General features: G+C 43.8%; 1 protein-coding gene across 1 annotated transcript; it reads left to right on the top strand.

The window, feature by feature from the left end:
* The first annotated feature begins 9,456 nt into the window (after positions 1-9,456).
* Positions 9,457-11,268, top strand: LOC137815835 (uncharacterized). The gene is made up of 2 exons (XM_068618947.1): positions 9,457-9,804; positions 10,126-11,268. The coding sequence occupies exons 1-2, from the start codon at positions 9,457-9,459 to the stop codon at positions 11,266-11,268; spliced, it is 1,491 nt and encodes a 496-aa protein (XP_068475048.1).
* Positions 11,269-22,993: the final 11,725 nt, after the last annotated feature.

Genomic DNA, 22,993 nt, shown 5'->3' with positions numbered 1-22,993 from the left:
TAATTGCGGTGACACTGATCAATAAGAAAACAGACAAAGAATTAGTTGTTTCAATTGGAAAAATAAGAATTAGTTTCATCTCTCTCACTCTCAAGTATTTTGATTAGCATGTCAATATTAAGTTCTTTGATTGAAATTGATGCCTGTATAAAAATCATTTATATCGATTCCTCGCATATAAAATCCTTAAGAATGTCCCCTAACTATCGATCCCTCGCATAATTATAAGAACAACTTAGAACAAAGCTCAGACGTTTAATAGCAATTAACATTTCAAGTCTATTCCTAGCACTCAAATATGTTAAGTATTGTTGTTTAGGTCCGAACCCTAAAAATACCTCCCGGTCAGATTTAAGATTCTCAATTTGTCACGGAAAGTTAAAAGTAAAACAACAATACCAATAATCAATCAAGAACTGAATATTAATATATAAGATATCACCTCAATACATAAGAGTTTGAGCAGATTACTCCCAACCCCAAAGGGTAGAATTAGCCACGCATACTTCTAGCACCTTCCATTCTCCTAATTGGGTTACAATTCACTCTATGGTGTTTTCCTTTCAATCTGGCACACTAAGGTTGAGCCTCTAGCCCTCTATTTATCCTAGTTTTCTAGGGTTAGGTTGTTTATTGTGTCGCGCTAATGGACTAAATGATAAAACATAAAAAAAGCCCAATCTTTCTTTGCATCTTTTTCCATTCTGGGACCTTCTATCTTTATCTCTTTAGCTCAAATCATTCATCTTTAATCCAAATCTCCAATCTTCCTTAGAAATCTGATATTAACACCAAATTTGGGAATAAAATACTCTTATTCAAATAAAGATCATAAAAAATGTAAGAAGGTATAAATTCATAAATTAGGGATTATTTTATATGTAAATTAGCAATAAATCCTCATAAGTGCCTATATTTCAATATGAAATATTACTGAAATTAGACACTTATCAAGTATCCACGCCACCTCAGGGAGACCCTTGGGATAGATACGACTCATGAGAGGGTCATGCCCAGGGGTGACCAGGTGCATGGTGCGAGAGGAGGGTAGATACTGTTAGAAAAGATGGCTTTAAACTAGAGGGGGGTGAATTGTTTAAAGGGGTTTTCGCAAACTTTTCAAAGCTAGAATGAACTTATTTCAGAAACCAATTGATTCAGCAATTCAGTTAGCCAAAACAGCAAGCAAAACTGTAATACTAGAAAAAACAATCGGTTGTTTCTTCGAAACAATCGGTTGTTTATACCAGCAAGCAACAAACAAACTGAAATTAAAGAGTTAGGGATAGAGAGATTGTACACAGTTGTTTATATTGGTTCTCTCCAAACAAGAGCTACATCCAGTCTTCTCAGAAATCCTGAGAATATCCACTAAGCAATCACCACTTGATCACTTACACCACAACCAAGAGAATGACCTTGAACACCTCAAGAAACACACTCTCCTTGGCCAACACTAAGATTGCTGATCTTGAACACCTCAAGAACACACAACCAATCTCAGCAAAACACACACACGAATTGTTCAGCAGTTTACAAAGATTACACTTGTTACAGATGAATATCTGAAATCAATACAAGCAGAATCAATACAAGCAGATCAATCTCTCAACACTTTTGGAATCTCAGAACTCTTTGAAAAACTCTTAGATCAAAACTTTGTTTCAAGATTCTTAAAACTTAAAAACAGTTTTTCAAAATATATCTAAGAATATAGTTTGTTATCAAATCTTAACAAACTCTTAATTGCATTTAAAATAGATTGGTCAAAGCATTTAATGATTGGAGCGTATTCAGTTAAAGCATTTAAAGCTCAGTTAAAGAAAACAGTTTTTCTGTTATGGTTTCAAAACAAACAATTGATTGTTTTCTCGAATCAATCAGTTGTTTTGTGACTTAAATAAATTCACCATTCAAAAACAGTTTTCAAACTTTCTCAAAACACCTAAGTGTAAACAATCGGTTGTTTCGACAAAACAATCGGTTGTTTCAACTTAGTTTGAAAAACATTTTGCTTTGTTAAAATTGAGATGCTAATTGCTTTGAGATTTAATGTAAGGGTTGATTACAACATTAAACTACCCTAGAACAAAGCTAAAACCAGCACAACAGCAACAAGCAAAGCAGAGGCTTCATCATCCTTCAAAGGATTTGGATTCTTCAAAACATTGAACACCACTTGGTTCAACAATCTCCCCCTATTTGATGAAGACAAATCCCTGATGCTTGTGTTGTTCTGGATTAAATCTGAAGCAATTCTTGTAATAGAACTTTGAGCAATACATTGAACTTCTGATATTCTGTTAGTATACAGATAAACAATTAAAGCTTAAAACATCTAATATCAGAACCAAATAATATCACCCAAATTGCTTTTAACAATTTGAAAAACAGAAACTTAAAACACATTGGAAACACAACATATATCTCCCCCTATTTGTCAAAGATTACATATAAAAAAAAAACATTGTTCCCATTACATCAGAATAAACCAGCAACAGCAGAAGGAAAGAAATTTTAAAACCAGAAAAGAGAACAGCCAAAAACAATCTTTGATGACCAATCAGTTGTTTTTCTTTCAATCTTCTTCATCAGCAAACTGAAGATCGAAGATTTGATTATGGACAGCTTCAATCTGTTCGTCCAGAGTCATAAACCTTGCATCCATGTTGTCAAACCTGGTGTCAATCCTCTGAAAGTTACTAACACACAGATCATGAAGGCTTCTTTGATTTTCAGCAAAGGCATCTAGCCTATTCACCATGAGTCTTTCAAAAGGAGACATGGTTTGCATTCTTTCTCCTTGATGTTCAACATCAGCACTAGGACCTGCATCTTGAAAATCTTCAGCTCGATCTTCATGTTGAACATCCATGTCAGCAGGTTCATCTTGTTCAAGATGAGCAGCACCACTAGAAGATGCACCATGATTACCATCCTTACTTATCCACTTTCCACCTATTTTTTAAAAGCCCATCTTGCTGAGTGATCCATTGTTCAACTCTTGAGTTGACTTGACCAGCTCTGAAGTTTCATCTTCAAGATTAACTTCAAAATAGAGTAGAAACTTAGATATTAAAATAGCATAGGGATAGTGGTAATCTCCTAACCTCATGGCTTTTTGCATATGTTCTTTGATTATGTGAATCCAATTGATCTTCACTTTCTTGGTGATGCAGAAGATGTAAACCAGATCTTCTTCAGTCAACACAGAGTGGTTACTCCCCCTTGGAGTTAGAATCCAAGTTACAATGAGAGCAAGCAACCTCTCATCAAGCTTCAAACCTCCTACCGAGCATGCGCTAACTTGAGATTGATTGTTCTTCAAGCAACTTTTGTAGAACTGGATTTTGTTGAAATCTTCCACCACACCAAGGTTTCCTTTATTGATTCTTAATCCAGAGAACTTAAGCCCAACAACAGCTGCCCAAACCTCATGGTTTATCTCCATCTCCACACCTTTCACATGAGAGACTAAGTTGTTTCCCTCAAACTTCAAGTTGGTGTAGAAAACCCTCACCAAATCTTGATATATGTTCCCTTTGAGCTCCAGAAACTTTCTGAGTGATTGGTCCTTGAGAAGCCTCCTCACATTGTCAAGCTTTTGACTTTTCAGCCAGTCAAAGCACACAACCTTGGGGTTGTTTATCTTCTTGACACTTGTTTCATATCTATACTTCTCAATGAGATCGGTGTCACCAGAAAACCAGCTTTCAAGCCTTCCTCCAGACCTTACAGCTCTGGTTTTGACTCTTTTAGAGGTGGGAGGGGTTGATTCCATGACAACAGAGACAAAAACTCACTTCACAGAAAATTTTGCAAGAGATTGTGCAAGAGATGTTGCAAGAGATGTTGCAATTGGTTATTCTTTATGAAAGAAATCTGCACCTGATTTTATAGTAGAAAGAGAATCAATTTTGAATTTAATTTCATTCAATGGGTACCTGATTTTTCAGAGAGAAGACTTGACTCTGTTCTGCACTGAAAATGTCAGAAAAAGCTGAAAATCACATGGTCTTCACATGTGATCTTTGACTAGTCATTAAGGCTCTTGAATTTCCAAGATTTTGGAATATATTCCTTTATGACTGTTGTAAATCCTTTCTGAACGTGATCAGCTTTCAACATAGATCCTTTGACCAAGATTCTCCCTTTGAAAAATATCTGCAATGGCTAGAAATTCAAAAAGCAGTTAAATCAATTTCTTCACAGTGCTGTCAGACTCAAAACAATCGGTTGTTTTTCTACAGCAGTTAAAAACTTGATTTTGTAATTTTAACCATAAACAGAAACAGATTAAAGTACATGACATTGATTAAAAGACAATTAATCATAAGAAAGAACTTTGAAACAGAAATTGAGAACAGATAAAAGGAAGGTCTTATTCTTGTGTTTTTTCTTCAATGAGCCAATTGCTTGTTGATCAAGAAAACTTCTTTTCACTGTTTTGACCTTTTGCATAACATTGATTCAGCTTCAATGACTGCCTTTTTCTTCAACAGCTTGATCAGAATGCTCAATTCTTCCTTTTCTCTTCATTTTTCCTGCATAAACAAATTCAAGTTGCAAGATTTGGTCCCCTTACAAATTTGGGTCCATTTGGCTTTTCTTTGCTGTTAGAAACATCACATCCCTTAGGAATCCATTTCATAAAACCTTTAGGAACATAATATTTTCTAATTTTGCAGAATCTAACAGAGTGGCCTTTCTTCATGCAGTAAAAGCATGTAACAACCGGTTGTTTCGTCTTAACAATCGGTTGTTTTTCAAATTTTCTTAAAAAGCTTTTTGAAAACCTATCTTGCTTGTTCTGTGGATTGAAGCCTAAACCAGCCTTTCCAAAAACACAACTTTGAGATGCTAGGACATTCTCAAAATTTGACTTCCCTTTTGAAAGCTTGTCCACAGTTTCAACAAGATAGTGAACCTTTTTCTCAAGATTTTCACAATTTGTGCAATTGAGAGTATCACACTTGCAAGAGGCATTTTTGAAATGATTTTCCAATTTGTCAAAATCACTTTTTGCTTTTCTCAGTTCCTCTTCAAGTGATGTAACTTTCTTTTCAAGCCCATTGTTAAGATCTTTCAATCAGTTGTTTGAAAGAACCAATCTATTAGCTTCATCACGTGTTTCTTGAAAAGCTTCAAGCAATTCACTATAGTTTTGTTCATTTAAGGAAGCACATGAACTTACCTCACTTGAACTGCAAGAATCATCATCATCATCCTCAGCAACTAAGCATATGTTGGCTTTTTCATCTTCACTTGATGATGACACCTCATTTTCATCCCAAGCTATGTAGGCTCTTTTTGTCTTGCCTTTCTTCTCCTTGTAGCTTGTCTTTTTCTCTTTGCTCTTGTTGGGACAATCTGCCTTTATGTGACCTTGCTCACCACAACCAAAACAAGTATAGTTATTTGAATTAAATTCATTAGGTTTCTTGTTTCCATACCTATCCTTGTTGTTGTCTTTGTTGCGGTTTCTTTTTAGGAATTTGCTGAATTTTCTTGACAGCAAACTAAGATTTTCCTCATCACTATCATCACTTGAATCTTGCTTTCCCTTATGTTTGAATGCTTTCAAGGCTATGCTCCTTGTGTGCTTATCTTCACTTTCTTGAACATTGAGTCTATTCATCTCTAGCTCATGTTCCTTAAGCTTTCCAAACAAAGAGGCAACACTTAATGATGTTAGATCTTTATATTCGGAAATAGCAGTTACCTTTGGTTGCCATGCTCTATCAAGACATTTCAAGATCTTGATGTTCAGCTCTTCTTTATCAAACGTCTTGTCTAGGCTCATAAGGTGATTGATGATGTGTGTAAACCTTTTCTGCACTTCAGCTATGGTTTCACCTTTAAGCATTCTAAACATCTCATACTCTTGGATGAGAGCATGCTTTCTAGCTCTTTTCACCTCATTTGTTCCTTCATGAGTGACTTCCAAAGTATCCCACATTTCTTTTGATGATTTGTGATCCGGTCGGTCATCGGTAGTCGATGACGTCAGCAGCAGATAACCACGTGGACCACTCGCACGGTGACACGTGGATTGGGTGGCAGAGAAATCGGGGAGGAGATCACCCGGTATGGTTATCGGTGGTCAGTAACCGAGTGACCACCGACAGATCAGTTCCAAGATAAACGGGTGACACGTGGATGAGGTGGCAGAGTAGTCATGGAGGAGATTCCCCGGTATGGAGATCGGTGGTCAGTAACCGAGTGGCCACCGACAGATCAGTTCCAAGATAAACACCCGGGGGAGAACGCGAGAAGCAATAAAGCACCGATCAGTCATCAGGTGCATGGTCATTGGGGTTTCGTGTTACACGCAGTTAAACTGAGACTGAGATTCCCAGCGAGAGCGTTACGCATGGACCTCGCATGATCATACCTCAGAGAAAGAAGAGCTCCTCGTCGGTATAGTCGTGCACGAGAGTGGCCTGAGGGAGTCAGTCAACCGGTCAGTGATTGGTTACTCTCTCAACCCATTACGTGCATGGCATCGTGAAGGGGAAATCGTGTATGCAGAGAGCAATGCTTGGTGAGTGTGCCTAGTCCAGCCACACCTAGCGTTCTCCTGGGAATGTGCGATTTCACCCAGATGGAAGAAACGCGCTAAGTTACTCCGCAAGGGAATAACTTAGGCGCACAAGAGATGCGCTAGAGCCCTTCAAGTGGAGGCACGTGAAGGGTTAGATGCGAGTTGCATGCCTCCACGTGTCACTGTCTGAGAGGGGCGCGACCCAGATAAAGGTGCACTCCGTGTCGTGAAAGGTACAGACAGAAAACCCAGACACCCACGACCCAGAATGTGGTACGTTTTCGTACAAAAGCATAACAGAATTCTGACACGCGCAGAGGACAGCGTAGCAGAATTCTGTTAGGCACAGACACAGAGGGGGATAAAAAGAGGATCAGAGAGAAATACACACACACTGTTTTTTTTTACACACATTATTTTCTAGTGATTCTGGGATCTAACTTGAGCGTCGGAGTGCAAACGGCCGCTAGAGGCGCCGTCTGTGTGTTTGCAGGTTGCGTTCGGAGTTCCAAGGAGGAGGTACTAAGAGTGTTCTTGCAGATAGCACAGTTGCCAGAGGCGGGTCAAGCAAGCGATAAGGCAATTCCCCACGCTCGAGTTGTCGGCAGGATCAATTTGCATTTTGAGACCCTGAAAAACTAATCAGAATTTAAAGTAGAGGTTATAATATTTTTGGCAATGCAATCGAATTTGGCCTTTTTACTTTCTGCATCAGTCCATTGAGACCATGGCTTCTCAATGACAGAACCATCTTTTTCAAACATTGGGATAAAAGGGCCATTTTCAATTGCATCCCAAATTCCTTTGTCAAGAGATTCCATAAATATTTTCATTCTAACTTTCCAAAACTGGTAATTCAAACCACAAAACAAGGGTGGTCTGTTTATTGAGGCACCTTCCCCAAACGGTAGTCTATCAGCCATTTTGAAAGATTTTAGGATCAACTCGAATGACTTTCAAGAACCAAGCTCTTGATGCCAATTGTTAGAAAAGATGGCTTTAAACTAGAGGGGGGGGGGGTGAATTGTTTAAAGGGGTTTTCGCAAACTTTTCAAAGCTAGAATGAACTTATTTCAGAAATCAATTGATTCAGCAATTCAGTTAGCCAAAACAGCAAGCAAAACTGTAATACTAGAAAAAACTATCGGTTGTTTATACCATCAAACAACAAACAAACTGAAATTAAAGAGTTAGGGATAAAGAGATTGTACACAGTTGTTTATACTGGTTCACTCCAAACAAGAGCTACATCCAGTCTTCTTAGAAACCCTGAGGATATCCATTAAGCAATCACCACTTGATCACTTACACCACAACCAAGAGAATGACCTTGAACACCTCAAGAAACACACTCTGCTTGGCCAACACTAAGATTGCTGATCTTGAACACCTCAAGAACATACAGCCAATCTCAGCAAAACACACACACGAATTGTTCAGCAGTTTACAAAGATTACACTTGTTACAGATGAGTATCTGAAATCAATACAAGCAGAATCCTATTCAGCACCTTGATCAATCTCTCAACACTTTTGGAATCTCAGAACTCTTTGAAAAACTCTTAGATCAAAACTTTGTTTCAAGATTCTTAAAGCTTAAAAATAGTTTTTCAGAAGATATCTAAGAATATAGTTTGTTATCAAATCTTAACAAACTCTTAATTGCATTTAAAATAGATTGGTCAAAGCATTTAATGACTGGAGCGTATTCAGTTAAAGCATTTAAAGCTCAGTTAAAGAAAACAGTTTTTCTGTTATGGTTTCAAAACAAACAATCGATTGTTTCCTCGAATCAATCGGTTGTTTTGTTACTTAACAAAATTCACCATTCAAAAACAGTTTTCAAACTTTCTCAAAACACCTAAGTGTAAACAATCGGTTGTTTCGACAAAACAATCGGTTGTTTCAACTTAGTTTGAAAAACATTTTGCTTTTTTAAAATTGAGATGCTAATTGCTTTGAGATTTAATCTAAGGGTTGATTACAACATTAAACTACCCCAGAATAAAGCTAAAATCAGCACAACAGCAACAAGCAAAGCAGAGACTTCATCATCCTTCAAAGAATTTGGATTCTTCAAAACATTGAACACCACTTGGTTCAACAGATACACTCCCAGGACGAGTGACTAGACGTTGGAGCTCATGATTTGGCACCCAAAAAGTCACCCCTTGCGCCAGATGCACTCCAGGGAATGAGGACTCACATGACGGAATGTCCCTAAGTTTGGTCACGACGCTGTGAGGCCCTCCACGTAGAATAACGATCAAGTCAGAAGGACACGTGGCGGTAAGAACGGAAACATCAATGTTTTCCTGAAAGTTCGCTACGGTATGCTTTAATTTAGCTTACGTTACGAATGCTTTAAAGCACTTTAAACACTTTAAATGCTTTGAACGTTTTAAATGCGCTGAACGTTTTGATACTCTTTAAATGCGCTTTAAGATGCTTTAAATGCTTTAGACGTTTAAAAGGAGCCTTAAATGTTTGAGAAAGGGTTCGATCCAGAATCAGTTACACACATACACACACTCTAGTTGCTTGCTCACGCACCCACTCTACGCACAGGCAATTGGAGAGAAATCAGTTACACAGTTATTGGACCACCTTCAGAGCATCCATCCACGGTGTTCCGATACGGAGGTGTGTCCCTTTTGATGTTTCTCGCTAGCTGACTTGAGCGTCGGAGTGCAAACGGCCGCGAGGGCGCCCCTTTGTTCATCTTCTCAGGTACACACAGGCTGATCTCGTGGCCTCTCAGGTGCGAAATGAAGAGCTCCACCGCACGAACGCGACCCAGACGAGATTGAGCGTCTCACCCTGCCGAGGGAGTTCTCCACACCGTTCTCGCAGCAGATTTTGGAGGCAGTGATCCCCAACACGTTCACAAGACCCAAGGTTACTTTCACAGGGATGGATGACCCTGAAGCACATCTCACTGCGTTCCTCACGCAGATGATGCTGGTAGGTGGCTCTGACGCCGTAAGATGCAAGCTCTTCATGAGCACCTTGACAGGAATGGCCATGGACTGGTTCATCAGCCTTCCAGACGGCCATATCACCTCTTTCGCGCAGCTGTCGCAGTTATTCAGGGAGCAGTACCTAGCAAACAGGGCTCCACCGCCTGTTTTGTATGACGTGTTTGACGTAAAGCAATATCAAGGTGAGACTTTGAAGGAGTACATCAACCGTTTTGGGGCACAAGTAGTGAAGGTTGGCACCACAGAAGAGCCCATAATCGTGTACGCGTTCAGGAAGGGGGTATGCCCTGGGCCTTTCTGCGAATCAATCATCCGCAACCGCCCCAGGACCTTTGCTGAAATAAGGCGTCGCGCGGTGGAACATATCGTCTCTGAGGGTGAAGTATATGAGAAGCACACAAGTGTTGCACCCGCACGCCCGCGAGCGCAGACGCGTGCACAACCCGTCAGGGTCAACGAGACCACGACAGGAAGAAAAAACTAGGAGAGGAGATGCCCCTACGAGGCGAGAAGACCCCAGCCCAGGGGTCAAGCGGGAGGAAATCGTCCAGCCAGGGAAGGGAATAAGCCAATAAGGCACAACTTCGTGGTGGAACTGAAGGACTTGATTGCTGTGCCCAACATAGCTGAGCGACTGAGGCCACCAGTGAAGTCTGACAAGGTGTTGGGGCCTTACAAGGACTCTTGGTGTGAATTCCACGAAGCTTTTGGTCACCACATCAACAAATGTTTAGCGCTTGGCTACCAGTTGGATGAGTTAGTGAAGAATGGATTCTTGAAAGATTACCTCGCTGGATCTGCTATGGCTGTAGCCCTGACAGTGCCAGTGCAATATCAAACACATGAGATGCCGATCCATGATGAAGTGCACACCATTTCTGGTGGCTTTTCTGGAGGAGGGCCCACTGCCTCTCGGCACAGGAAATATGTAAGGTCAATGAACTCAGTTGATGAGAAAATCTCGGATGACCCGTGGGAGTCGGACCTCGCGTTCACGAGGACTGACCTACGGGATGTCGTCCCGCATGATAATGACCCCGTGGTCATCTCGGTGGTCATGACTGGAAGGAAGGTACATAGAGTTCTCGTCGACCAGGGGAGTTCTGCAGATGTTATGTTCTGGTTGACATTCAACAAGTTACAGTTGTCCCCTGACCTCTTGAGGCCCTACACCGGATGCTTGCATGGATTTTCCGACAATCCAGTGAAAGTACGTGGCTACCTGGAGTTGAGGACGACATTCACAGATGGAGTGGCCTCACGTACCGAGAGCATTCGGTACTTAGTTGTAAACGCCAATTCAGCCTACAACATCCTGTTGGGCAGACCGGCGTTGAATAGGCTAAGAGTAGTGGCCTCCACGCGCCACATGAAGATGAAGCTGCCAGATCTTAGTGGTAAGGTAATTGTCATCAAGTCAAATCAAGAAGAAGCACGAAAATGCTATGAGAATAGCTTGAAGACAAAGAGAGGCGTGGTCATGGTGCTTGAGCGACCACCTGGTCCAGATACACCAATGGAGGTAGAGCCTTTAAAGGAGGCGACGCCCGCGGTGTCGACGCCTGTCGAGGCCACACCCGCAAGGGCGACGCCCAGAGAAGACGCACCCATAGAGGAAAGAAATGACGATGCCTCGCCCATGGAGAAGGAAGCAGAGGAGGCATCGCCTGGAGAAAACGATAAGGCGACGCCTCTGAGAAAAGATAGCAGAGACCAACCAACGGGCAACGTGGTGGAGAGGTAGATTGGCGGCAGAACGTTCAAACTAGGGCGTTTGTTGAGTCAAGAAGAACAGGATGAAGTGGCAGCGGTGATTTCACGCCACTTAGATGCATTTGCATGGTCCGCCTCAGACATGCCAGGTATCGACCCAGATTTTTTATGCCACCATCTTACCATGGACGCCAAGGTTCGCCCTGTGCGACTGAGGAGGAGAAAGTTCAACGAGGAGAGGCGCCTCGTAGTAAAGGAAGAGACGCAGAAATTGTTAAGTGCTGGATACATCAGGGAAATACAATACCTGAGTGGCTGGCCAATGTCCTCCTGGTGAAGAAAGCGAATGGGAAGTGGAGGATGTGCGTTGACATCACATATTTGAACAAGACGTGCCCGAAGGATTCTTATCCACTGCCTAGCATCGACGCCTTGGTGGACAGTGCTTCGGGCTGCAAGATGCTGAGTTTCTTGGATGCCTTTTCAGGTTACAATCAGATCAAGATGCATCCAAGGGATGAGAGTAAAACGACGTTCATGACGGAGACGTGCAGCTACTGTTATAAGGTGATGCCATTTGGGCTAAAGAATGCAGGTGCCACCTACCAGAGGCTAACGGACAAGGTCCTTGAACCCATGCTAGGAAAAAACGTGCAGGCCTACGTAGATGACATGGTGGTAGCCTCGCATGAGAGGAGGCAGCATACGGCTGACCTAGAGGAACTGTTTGCTACCATATCAAAGTACCGCCTCAAGCTGAACCCTAAGAAGTGTGTCTTCGGGGTTGAGGCGGGTAAGTTCTTAGGCTTCATGCTTACAGAGAGGGGAATAGAGGCAAACCCTGATAAGTGCGCAACCATCATTGCCATGAGGAGCCCAACCTCAGTGAAAGAAGTGCAGCAGCTGACGGGGCGGATGGCGGCTTTGTCAAGGTTTGTGTCTGCCGGAGGTGAAAAGGGGCACCCCTATTTCCAGTGCCTCAAGAGGAATAGCCGCTTTAGGTGGACAGACGAGTGCGAAGCAGCATTCCTTAAGTTGAAGGAATACTTGGCGACGCCGCCAGTGCTTTGCAAGCCTGTGGCAGGCGTCCCCCTCCGATTGTACTTTGCAGTAACGGAATGAGCTATCAGTTCTGTGCTGGTCCAGGAGCAAGATCAAGTGCAGAGGCCCATTTACTTTGTGAGCAAGGCTTTGCAAGGCCCAGAATCGAGGTACCAGTCATTGGAGAAAGCGAAGTTGGCGGTAGTATTCTCAGCCAGGAGGCTCCGCCACTACTTTCACAGTTTTACAGTGGTGGTGATGACGAACCTTCCCATTCAGAAGGTACTGCAGAAGCCAGATGTGGCGGGAAGGATGGTTTGCTGGGCGGTGGAGCTGTCAGAATTTGATATCCAGTACGAACCCAGGGGATCCATCAAAGGACAAGTCTATGCGGATTTCGTCGCAGAACTCTCTCCAGGAGGCGCCCAAGAGGTGGAGTTAGGATCACAGTGGTTGCTCTTAGTGGATGGGTCCTCCAATCAACAAGGAAGTGGTGCAGGAATAGTTCTGGAGGGACCTAATGGGGTGCTGATCGAGCAAGCTCTACGCTTCGCTTTCAAAGCAAGCAATAACCAAGCTGAGTACGAGGCGCTGATCGCTGGGATGCTCTTGGCCAAAGAGATGGGCGTGCAGAGCCTCTTGGTGAAGAGTGATTCACAGTTAATCACAAGGCAGGTGAGCGGGGGGGTACCATGCAAAGGATCCGCAAATGGCGGCATATCTGAGGTATGTCCAGATGTTAAAGGGAGCATTTATCGCTTTTGAGCTGGTACATGTCCCAAGAGAGCAGAATGCCAGAGCTGACCTGCTTGCCAAGCTGGCGAGCTCAGGCAAGGGGGGAAGACAGAGGACATTAATCCAAGAGACGCTCAAAGCTCCGCGAAAATTTGTGGAAGATAACAGGGTGGATGTTCTTCATATTAGTACAGCAAGAGGAAAACCGAGGAGTCATCGTTCTTTGACTCAAGATACGATAAGGACACCCCGCATCAACACAAATGCGGCCTCATCTAAAGAAGAAAAGCATACGCAGGTATGTGCCTTGGTCGAGGGAGACACGTGGATGACGCCATACAGGTGATACATTGCAGATGGAGTCCTTCCAGCAGAACTAGAAGAAGGCAAGAAGGTTAAGAGGAACGCCGCAGGGTACACCTTAGTAGATGGTGTACTGTTCAGACATGGGTTCACGCACCCTATCTTGACGTGTGTAAGTGGCGATGAGTGCACCAGGATAATGTCTGAACTCCACGAAGGTATTTGTTGGAGCGACGTGGGAGGAAGGTCCTTGGCATCCAAGGTAGTACGTGCAGGTTTCTACTGGCCAACAGTGAGAGAAATTGCGTTCGATACGCCCAGCGTTGTAAGCAGTGTCAGATGCACGCTGATCGGCACAAGGCGCCGCCAGAGGAGCTGAGATCTATATACAATCCATGGCCTTTCCATACTTGGGGGATTGACATCCTAGGCCCGTTCCCACTGGCGATAAGACAGATGAAGTACTTGATCGTCGCCATTGAGTATTTCACCAAATGGATAGAGGCGGAGCCTGTGGCCCAGATCACGACACACAAGGTACAACACTTTGTTTGGAAGAACATTGTGTGTCGTTTTGGTGTACCTAGGCGTCTGGTGTTCGACAATGGCACCCAGTTTGCAAGCCAACAGTTGGGGAAGTTGTGCGCAGAGGTAGGCATCAAGCAGGTGTTCACCTCAGTCGAACACCCTCAGACGAATGGGCAGGTGGAGTCAGCCAACAGAGTGTTGCTGAGAGGGTTGACGAGGAGGCTTGAGAAAGGCAAGGGGGGATGGGCAGAGGAAGTACCCCGGATTATATGGGCGTACCATACCACGCCCCAATCTTCCACCATGGAGACACCTTTCAGTTTGGTGTATGGGTAAGATGCGATGATCCCAATGGAGATCCTTGAAAGCTCGCCACGTTATCAGAATTTTGTGGCTGAAGAATCCAATGAAGAGAGGCGAGTGAATCTGGACCTGCTGGACGAAGCTAGGGAAAAAGCGAGAATAAAGGCTGAAGCTGTGAAGAGAAGAGTGGAACTTCAGTACAACTCTAAGGTGAAGCCGCGACAATTCCAAGTTGGTGACCTGGTCATGAGGAAGGCTCATCCATATGAGCTAGAAAACAAGTTGTCTCCCAAATGAACCGAGCCCTTCAGAGTGACCAAAGCCAAAGGGAATGGTTCGTATAATCTAGAGACTTTAGAAGGAGGACCCATTCCACGCAGCTGGAATGCGACCAATTTGAAATTTTATTTCAGTTGAGAGTTATGAAGTACAAGTTGTAAAGGGGACACTCTTTTTCCCTCTCGGGGGTTTTTTAATGAGGTCACCCAAGTAAAAAAGAAGTTCAAGAAAACTTTGTCTCAGTTTTTCCTCTTAGTCAAAGTAAGATCAAAGATTAAGAAATAGAGACAAAGATTCAAAGGCAACGCCTGGCATAGGTGTCGCCAGGTGTGAGGAGTCGCCAAGATGAGGCATCGCCAAGTTAAAGCGTCACCAGGAAGAGGCGTCGCCAAGATGAGGCGTCGCCAAGATAAAGCGTCACCAGGATGAGGCGTCACCAAGATAAAACGTCGCTAGGATGAGGCGTCGCCAAGAGGAGGAGGCGTCGCTAAGATGAGGCGTCGCCAAGATGAAGCGTCGCCAGGTGTAGGCATCGCCAGATAAGAAAGCAGGAGTCAAAATCAAAGCAAGTAACATGAGCGCATGCTCATGCCTAGAGATCAAAACAAAAGGTACGTTCAGCATAAGCTAAAATCCAGGTGCCTAGTCCATGAGCAGGGGTTAAGGGATTCCTTCGGGACGCCCCCTCCTCAGGTAGGAATAGCTAGCCCTGGTGTCTGATGTTTCGACACCTCACAAGGAAGTGGCGGGGGGCGTTTCCTTCGAGTGTGGGCATCAGGTAGTAAGAAGTTTCGGAGCAGTGGAGAACCAGGTTACTTGGTGCAGATACACGCAGCTAAAGAGAAGCGTCTTCCTCAGGGAAACCTTCTCCTTGGGCGTAATCACCAAAATCCCTGGTCATCTTGGTGCTTAGACACACCAGGGACGATACGACGATGTTTTCGGCACGCCTCTCCCTGGGCGTGGGCACTAAGAACACTGATCACCTTGGTGTTTTTAGACACCCCGAGGATGAAACGGTACTACCCCCGAGCAGGCCTCTCCTCAGGCATGGGCACCTAGCGCGTAGAGATAAGGGCTAAGTTGCCTTGGTGTTTAGACACCCCGTGGACGATACGACACTGTTGTGATAGGCCTCTCCATGGGCGTGGGCACCAAAGCGCGACTTTTGTCCCAAGTGTCTAGACACGCTGAGGATACCCAGAGCAGGTCCCTCCTCGAGCGTGGACACCCAGTACAGGTAAAGATAAGTCCTCCTCGCCCTCGAGCGATGTCGAGGCCACAGAAGAACAGATAAGTCCTCCTCGCCTTCAAGCGATGTTGAGGCCACAAAAGAGATTGAGCCCTCCCTCGCCCTTGAACGATGTCGAGGCCAGAAAAGAAATGAGAACAAGACCTTTGGTAGTAAGTGCCTGAGAACTCGAAACAGGTAAAGTAAAGAGCAAGCTGAAGACTTTCATGAGCCTAGAAGGCCAGAGAAAATCAAAGATCAAAAGAACAAGAAGAAGCGTGAAAGCGCGAGTTACCAAAAGCAAGAAAAATACGTGAAGTTAAATCCTCTTTTGCCTTTTTGGGCAATGACGGGGCAAGCGACGCCTTCACGAGGAAGATTCCTCGCAGATACGAGGGCCAAGTAGAGTTCTAAGAGAAAGGATCAGGAGAAGGGGTGCATCGCGACTCAGAAGAAAAAAGTAAAGAAAGAAGGGCGCGTGCTACCTAAAGGGTTACGATCAAAGCTACGAAGAGGAGTATTGTAGATAAATGCATTTGATATAATGAAAGAAGCAGATAACAATACGAAGAAAAGCTAAGAGTAGACAAATGCAAGCAAGAATGAAGATAGAAGTCCGAATAGCATTCAAGTCAGAATTGCGAATGGTTCAGATGTTTACACAAATTATTCAAGCATTTACACAAATGGCCTAAGTGTACATCCAAAAATTTGGCAGGGGGAGTGCAACCTAGTCTCCCAGGTCGAGGGGCATCACCTTCCCGTCGACGACATGGTTGCTTGGGTCGCAGTTTGAGGTGTTAATCCCTGGATTCTCGCAAGTTGCTTGAACCAGGGCCTCTTTGAATCCTTCCTCAAACGTCCCCGCCATGTCGTCGGTGAGCTCTTGGTTCGCCCTCTCCAGCTCTTCGATTTTGGAGTCCTTGGTGGCCAGCTGCTTGTCCAAGAACTCCTTCTCCACCTGAAGCCTGTTGACCTCAGCTTGGAGCTTGCCATGCTCAACCTGGAGAAGGTTGAAAGCCTCGACCTTGGCAGCCAATTCCTCCTCCATTTTCTCTAGTTTCTGCTCCCGATCGGAGCACTGATCTTCCAGCTCCTTCTGAAGCTCCTCGGAAGCCTTGGTCGCCTCTTGAAGGTCATCCACTTGGACTTGAAGGGTCACCACATGGGTATAGAGTTTAGCCTAGATTTCCTCCGCTTCAAGTAGCTAATTGTCAGTCTCCTCCCTGGCCTCTTGGGCCAACTTTAAAGAGGCTTTGTAGGTCTCCTCTGGGCGCCCCCTGGCCTCCTTCTCCTCCTTAAGAGTGGCCACTTCCTGCTTAAGGGCCTGGAGAGATTGTGCGCCGGAGGCTGCATTTTTAGCTTGAGCACGCCACTAGAGAGCAATGGCCAAGAAGGCCCCCATGTAATAGGGCATGCCTTCCTTCCTGTTGGAGCCTCCCGACGACAACCCTCCATTGAAACCCCTCAGCAGCTGCATAATTGTTGGGGGAATGACAATTATTTATGGACCAGCGGGGGCAGATGCAGAAGCAGCAGGTGCTTCTGTTGTTGGTGGTGGCGGTGCAGACTCGGCTCCGTGGCCCCTTTCTTCTTGGACTGTTGGTGGTGGTGGTGGAGATGTGGCGCTGGGAGGATTATCCCTAAAGGACCCACCACCATGGGGGGATGTAGTTGGTGGGGTGAAGGCCCTAGCAGCCCTTCTCCTATTGAAGACTAGCCCACCATCGGAATCTTCGTCATCGGAGGGAATCTCCAGCACCCTTTTTCCTTTGTCTAGGGGGGCTGGAGCAGGGGAGGAGGACATAGCTAGTGGGACTGCGGCGATGGGGGGAGGTGAGTTGGGTGTTTGGAATGTTTGGGGACCTTGTGGTGGTGGTGAAGAGGGACTTTGTGGTGGTGGTGAAGATGGACCTAGTGGGGTTTCGGTGGTGGTTGGTGTTGGTGAGGCTGATGAAGGTGGGAGGTTTGGTTCAGCAGTGGGGGTGTTGGAGACGCCAGCCTTCGTGGCACGAGCCTTCAAAGCCTTGCAGAGTCCATCACTGATGCTGCACCAGACAAACCAAAGAACAAGGGTTAGAGCCAATACCAAGTCAAGCAGGAAGCATCAGATATACATAGCTATACACAGAAATTTGGAGTTAGGACTTGAACTCAAGACCAAGTACAGAGTATCAATTCCACCACTGGGGCAGATTCGCAGATCAACAGCACATACAGAAATTGGAACAGATAAACAAACATTCAGCAGATAAACAAAACACTCAGCAATAAAGGAAAGCATGCTAAGGGGCAAGTATGAGAAAACAAGTAAGAGTGTAGGTTTCCCTACCAAAGTACGCAGAGAGGGCGCTCACGTTGAATTCGCAAGCTATGAGTTTTAGGGTGTTGAAGGTGATCTTCAGGCCAGCCAAGGCCACACACACCTCCCTATCAGCAGAGGACAGCTCGTCTAAGGACTTGGGTTTGGTCAGCTTGGGCTTCTCCACCCAGTACAGAGGAAAGCCATCCAAGGCTGTGGAATCGTGTTTGGCGCAACACACCCTGAAGAATTTACCTTTCCAGCCCTTGTATGAGTTCTGGAAGAGGGTAAGGAGGATTCTGCTGGCGGCCCCGAAAAACCTCACCTAGAGACTTTTCTCTTGTTTCTTCACTTCGAAGAAATGAAGGAAGACGTCTACTGAGGGTGGGATGCCCAGGTGCCCACATAAAATTTCGAAAGCCCTGACGAAGGCCCAGCTGTTGGGGTGTAGCTGGGCGGGGGCAATGTTGATCTCCGTGAGCAACTCCCTCTTGAAGGTAGTGAAAGGGAGGCGCAGACCGACGCGCTTGAACATGGTCTGGTAGAGAAAAAAGAAAGGCTTCCCCCCGTTGGACTTATCGTCCAAGCAAACAGGTTCCCCAGGGGTGCCATGGCGGATGGAGATGTGGAAGTCGTGGGTGCGGCAGAAGGCATTGAAGTTGTATAGTCGTGGGTCACCCTGGTGATCCTCCACGTCTTCGACGGTGGTTAAAGTGGTGCATTAGTTTAAGAGTTCGTCATAGGCCCATGAATAGAGGGCCTTATAGTTGACCTTTGGGGAAGGAGGATTGGACGTTGTCTTAGTTCGCGCCATTAACGGAAGAACTGAAGAATGAAGAAGAGAAAGGGTTTAGCGAATGAGGGTTAAGGCGAAAAGAAGAGGAAACTCTAGAAAACCCTACCCACGCGAGAAAGGGGGAAACAGAGAGACGAAGGAACAAGAAGATCACAACAATGCAGAAATGTAAACAGGCACAGGCAGTTAAGAGAGTAGTACAACTAAGTATGAGGGAGATAATAGCAGAAAAACCATACCTTTTGTGGTTTGGAAATGGAAAGGGACGAGCTTTAGTGAGCGAAGAATGGAGGAATCGCGAGAGCTTCAGAGAAAAGAAGATGAACAGTGAAGAAGAATGCAAAAGTGAATAGAACAGTAGTTGAAGCTCGGGATTTCGAAGACTTAAACGTTACGCTCGGAGCGCAAGAGGCGCTAAATTGAGACCGTGCGATTGAGCCACGTGTCAAGAGACTAAGCGCTAACTTGAAGTGCAAGAGGCACCAAGCGCTGGCCGAGCGATTGGGCTACGTGTCGAAAGATTAACGCGCAACTTAAAGCGTCACATCTTCAGCACAGAGAATGTCACGTCAGCGGTATGGAGAATGTCACATCAGCGGTACGGAGAATGTCATGTCAGCTGATCAGAGAATGACACGTCATCAGAGTGCCATGTGGACAATAGGGCAAGGCCTTAGTCTTTTCGCTGAGAACAAGTTACCGTCCCGGGCGTTGACCAAAGTCAAAGTCAAAGTCAACGTCAAGGTCAAAGTCAACATATGGTGGGACCACTCAAAGGGCCAAAGGAAGGAAGTCAATAGATTGACCGCTTGAGGCGTCGTCAAGTTGAGGCGTCGCCAGAACAAGGCATCGACGGTGTTACCCCCCGATATCCATGGGTAGGAAAGACCATGGAGGGAGCGACACCAACAGAGGCCAAGGTACGGGCAAGGAGGCCTCGGGCCCCGGTACCTCAGAGCAGTAATAAAGAAGAGAGAAAGGTGGCTTCCAGGCCATAGTACTAGTACCAGTAGAGAGTAACCTGACTCGTGAAGTATCCACGCCACCTCAGGGAGACCCTTGGGATAGATACGACTCATGAGAGGGTCATGCCCAGGGGTGACCAGGTGCATGGTGCGAGAGGAGGGTAGATACACTCCCAGGGCGAGTGACTAGAGGTTGGGGCGCATGAGTTGGCACCCAAAAAGTCACCCCTTGCGCCATATGCACTCCAGGGAATGAGGACTCACACGACGGAATGTCCCTAAGTTGGGTCACGACGCTGTGAGGCCCTCCACGTAGAATAACGATCAAGTCAGAAGGACACGTGGCGGTAAGAACGGAAACATCAATGTTTTCCTAAAAGTTCGCTAAGGTATGCTTTAATTTAGCTTACGTTAAGAACGCTTTAAAGCACTTTAAACGCTTTAAATGCTTTGAACGTTTTAAATGCGCTGAACATTTTGATACTCTTTAAATGCGCTTTAAGACGCTTTAAATGCTTTAGACGTTTAAAAGGAGCCTTAAATGTTTGAGAAAGGGTTCGATCCAGAATCAGTTACACACATACACACACTCTAGTTGCTTGCTCGTGCACCCACTGTACGCACAGGCAATTGGAGAGAAATCAGTTACACAGTTATTGGACCACCTTCAGAGCATCCATCCACGGTGTTCTGATACGGAGGTGTGTCCCTTTTGATGTTTCTCGCTAGCTGACTTGAGCGTCGAAGTGCAAACGGCCGCGAGGGCGCCCCTTTGTTCATCTTTTCAGGTACACACAGACGGTGTAGAACGAAGGTGCCCTAGCCCGCGAGGATAAGCCATAACACGAAGACGTTCCCAGTCAACTGGCAAGAACAGATTTTATCAAATTTTACATTTTAGTGTCTACACTTAAAACCATCCTTTTAATATTTGTAGGGACCATAATGAGTCTTTTTTAAATAAAAAAATAAGAAGTAAAGTTCGTACATGTACACAAACTAATTAAGTAATTAAATTTCTCTTAAATATGTTTTTACTTTGGTCCCGGTAAGACTTTATTTATTTATATATAGTTTGCCTAAAATTGTAAATTATTGTTTTTAGTCTAAATAAAATATATAAATTTTGTGAAATTATCCTTTTAAAACTTTGAAATCACTTGTCTCTAACATTCATTTAAAATAGATAAATATCGAATTTTATATATCTTAAAAGCTTTTTTAAATATTAATTGTTGATATTATATCATTTAAAATGATCACTTAACATTTCGTTCAACATATAATTAATGAACTAGTCACATTCAATATTAATAATTTTCAATTTCAGAATCACAAAAAACAGAGTAAAATAATTACGGATCCAACATCAAAACACACTGATTCTATTGAAAACATAATTAAACTTTAGAACTTTTTGTTAAAAAAATTAAGGAAACAACACATTGCCCATATAAATATCTAGTTTATATTCGTACCGGTCGGGATCGAACGACTGGGTAACCTACCACCCGAGTCAAATAACATTTACAGCGAAATAAATAAGCAGTTACAAATAATGTTGAATGAGTCAAATGCACACTCCAAAATATCAGGGAAATATCCCAATATAGCGATAGAAACTGACAAAACCGAATGATACACTTCCATGATATCAGTGAACTACTATGCATGTTAGTTGTTAACTAACTATCCAACCCACACAGGTAAAAGCCCATGAGTAAATATTATAAATAGAACTCTTTGTGAGAAAATGAGGTACGTTATTTATATTCTAGGAGAACACACTTAAATCATAGCGTTGACTTGAGCGTCGGAGTGCAATTGCTGGTACTCTCGACCGGCGGAGCACCTACGACAAAGGGAGGAAGATTGAAAAAACTCAAGGACAACTGACACGTCAACAATTGTGTACCCAACAGACAGGTATTACCTGGGCCCCTCTACCTCGTACAGGTACAATTGACACCCACTGATGGAAGAGGCCCCAACACCAACCCTTTGAGAGGCCACCAAAATGCTACATTGAGGCAACCACTAGAGTCATAGTCAAAGAGGGGTCAAAAGGACACATTTTACATGTCATAAACTCTAGTGTAGAATAGTTTTTAAAGTAGCATAGTTTAATTTCTTTGTAAATTGTGTTGAAACATGCAAAGAGGCACCTAGAAGGCTAAATCTTAAGTTTAATTAGGATTTCCACCAATACATAGCATCACCTTGAAAACTTAAGGTAGCTAAGGGTACTTTCTTTTCTTCACTCACATGGTTGCAAGCAAACAATTGCTCTACCTTCATCTCCCAATATAAATATGTTTCTACATCTTCTTTTCCATAGAAATGAGGTAGCTCTACCTTAACTTCCTTTAGGTTTTCTTGTCTCTCTTTACTAGCTCCCCTAGGGGATGGTTGATGATATTCATTTATCCTAAGACTTTCTTCCCCAAAAAAATCATGATCTTGAGAGCCAGATGCATGAGAACATATTTTTTTTTAATTTTTGAGATTTTTCATCCTTTTCTTTAGTCAACTCATTGATTTTGGCTTCATGCTCCAATTGTCTATATGAAAATGATTGAAAGTCCTTAGATAATTGTTTTAAAAGAGATTTAATGGACTTCATATCACTTTCATTAGATTTAGAGGAGTGAGAAGACATGACTAAAAATTTGTGTTTAAAAGTGTTTTACTTCAAGAAAGAAGAGGAAAGTTAGTGAAGGTAGCTTTCCAGGTAAGAGAGGTGAGTCACTAGGACTTCTTAAGTACCAAGTCTTGCCTTAGCTAAAAACTATCCCTAAAAAACTTGACACAATTCTTTTTTCTAAGTAAACTACTTAGAACACAATGAGGAATGAAAAATCAACTTTTATGCAAGGAAAACAATGCAAAGCTATTTAACAAACAAAGCAATTAATCAAAGCTTTAAGCAAGCAATTAACGCAAGCAATTTAAGCAAAGCTACACAAGAAATTGACGTAAAACAAACTAGCTAAACACAATTAAAATTGCTAATCTACAAAGCTTTAAACTAGACGTTTCCTAGGTGAGGCTTCTTAGACACTTTGAGCCTTTGAAGACACACTCACTAATTAAACAAAGGTGAAATGTAATTACAACTCAAAGAAATACAAATAAATTGAATTGTACAAATTTAATTTCAGCTTGCTAAACTATGCACTCCTTTGACTTGTACTTGCTCTTCTTTGTTGTGCCCTTCAAAGTGTATGGTTTGTTTTTGGTATTTGTATTTGCTGCTGCTCCTTGCCTTAACCT

This window comes from Phaseolus vulgaris, chromosome 1 (assembly GCF_000499845.2).
Source record: "Phaseolus vulgaris cultivar G19833 chromosome 1, P. vulgaris v2.0, whole genome shotgun sequence".
Lineage (NCBI taxonomy): Eukaryota > Viridiplantae > Streptophyta > Magnoliopsida > Fabales > Fabaceae > Phaseolus > Phaseolus vulgaris.
The sequence above is the reverse complement of the archived record's forward strand: the minus strand, read 5'-3'. Positions and strand labels throughout refer to the sequence as shown.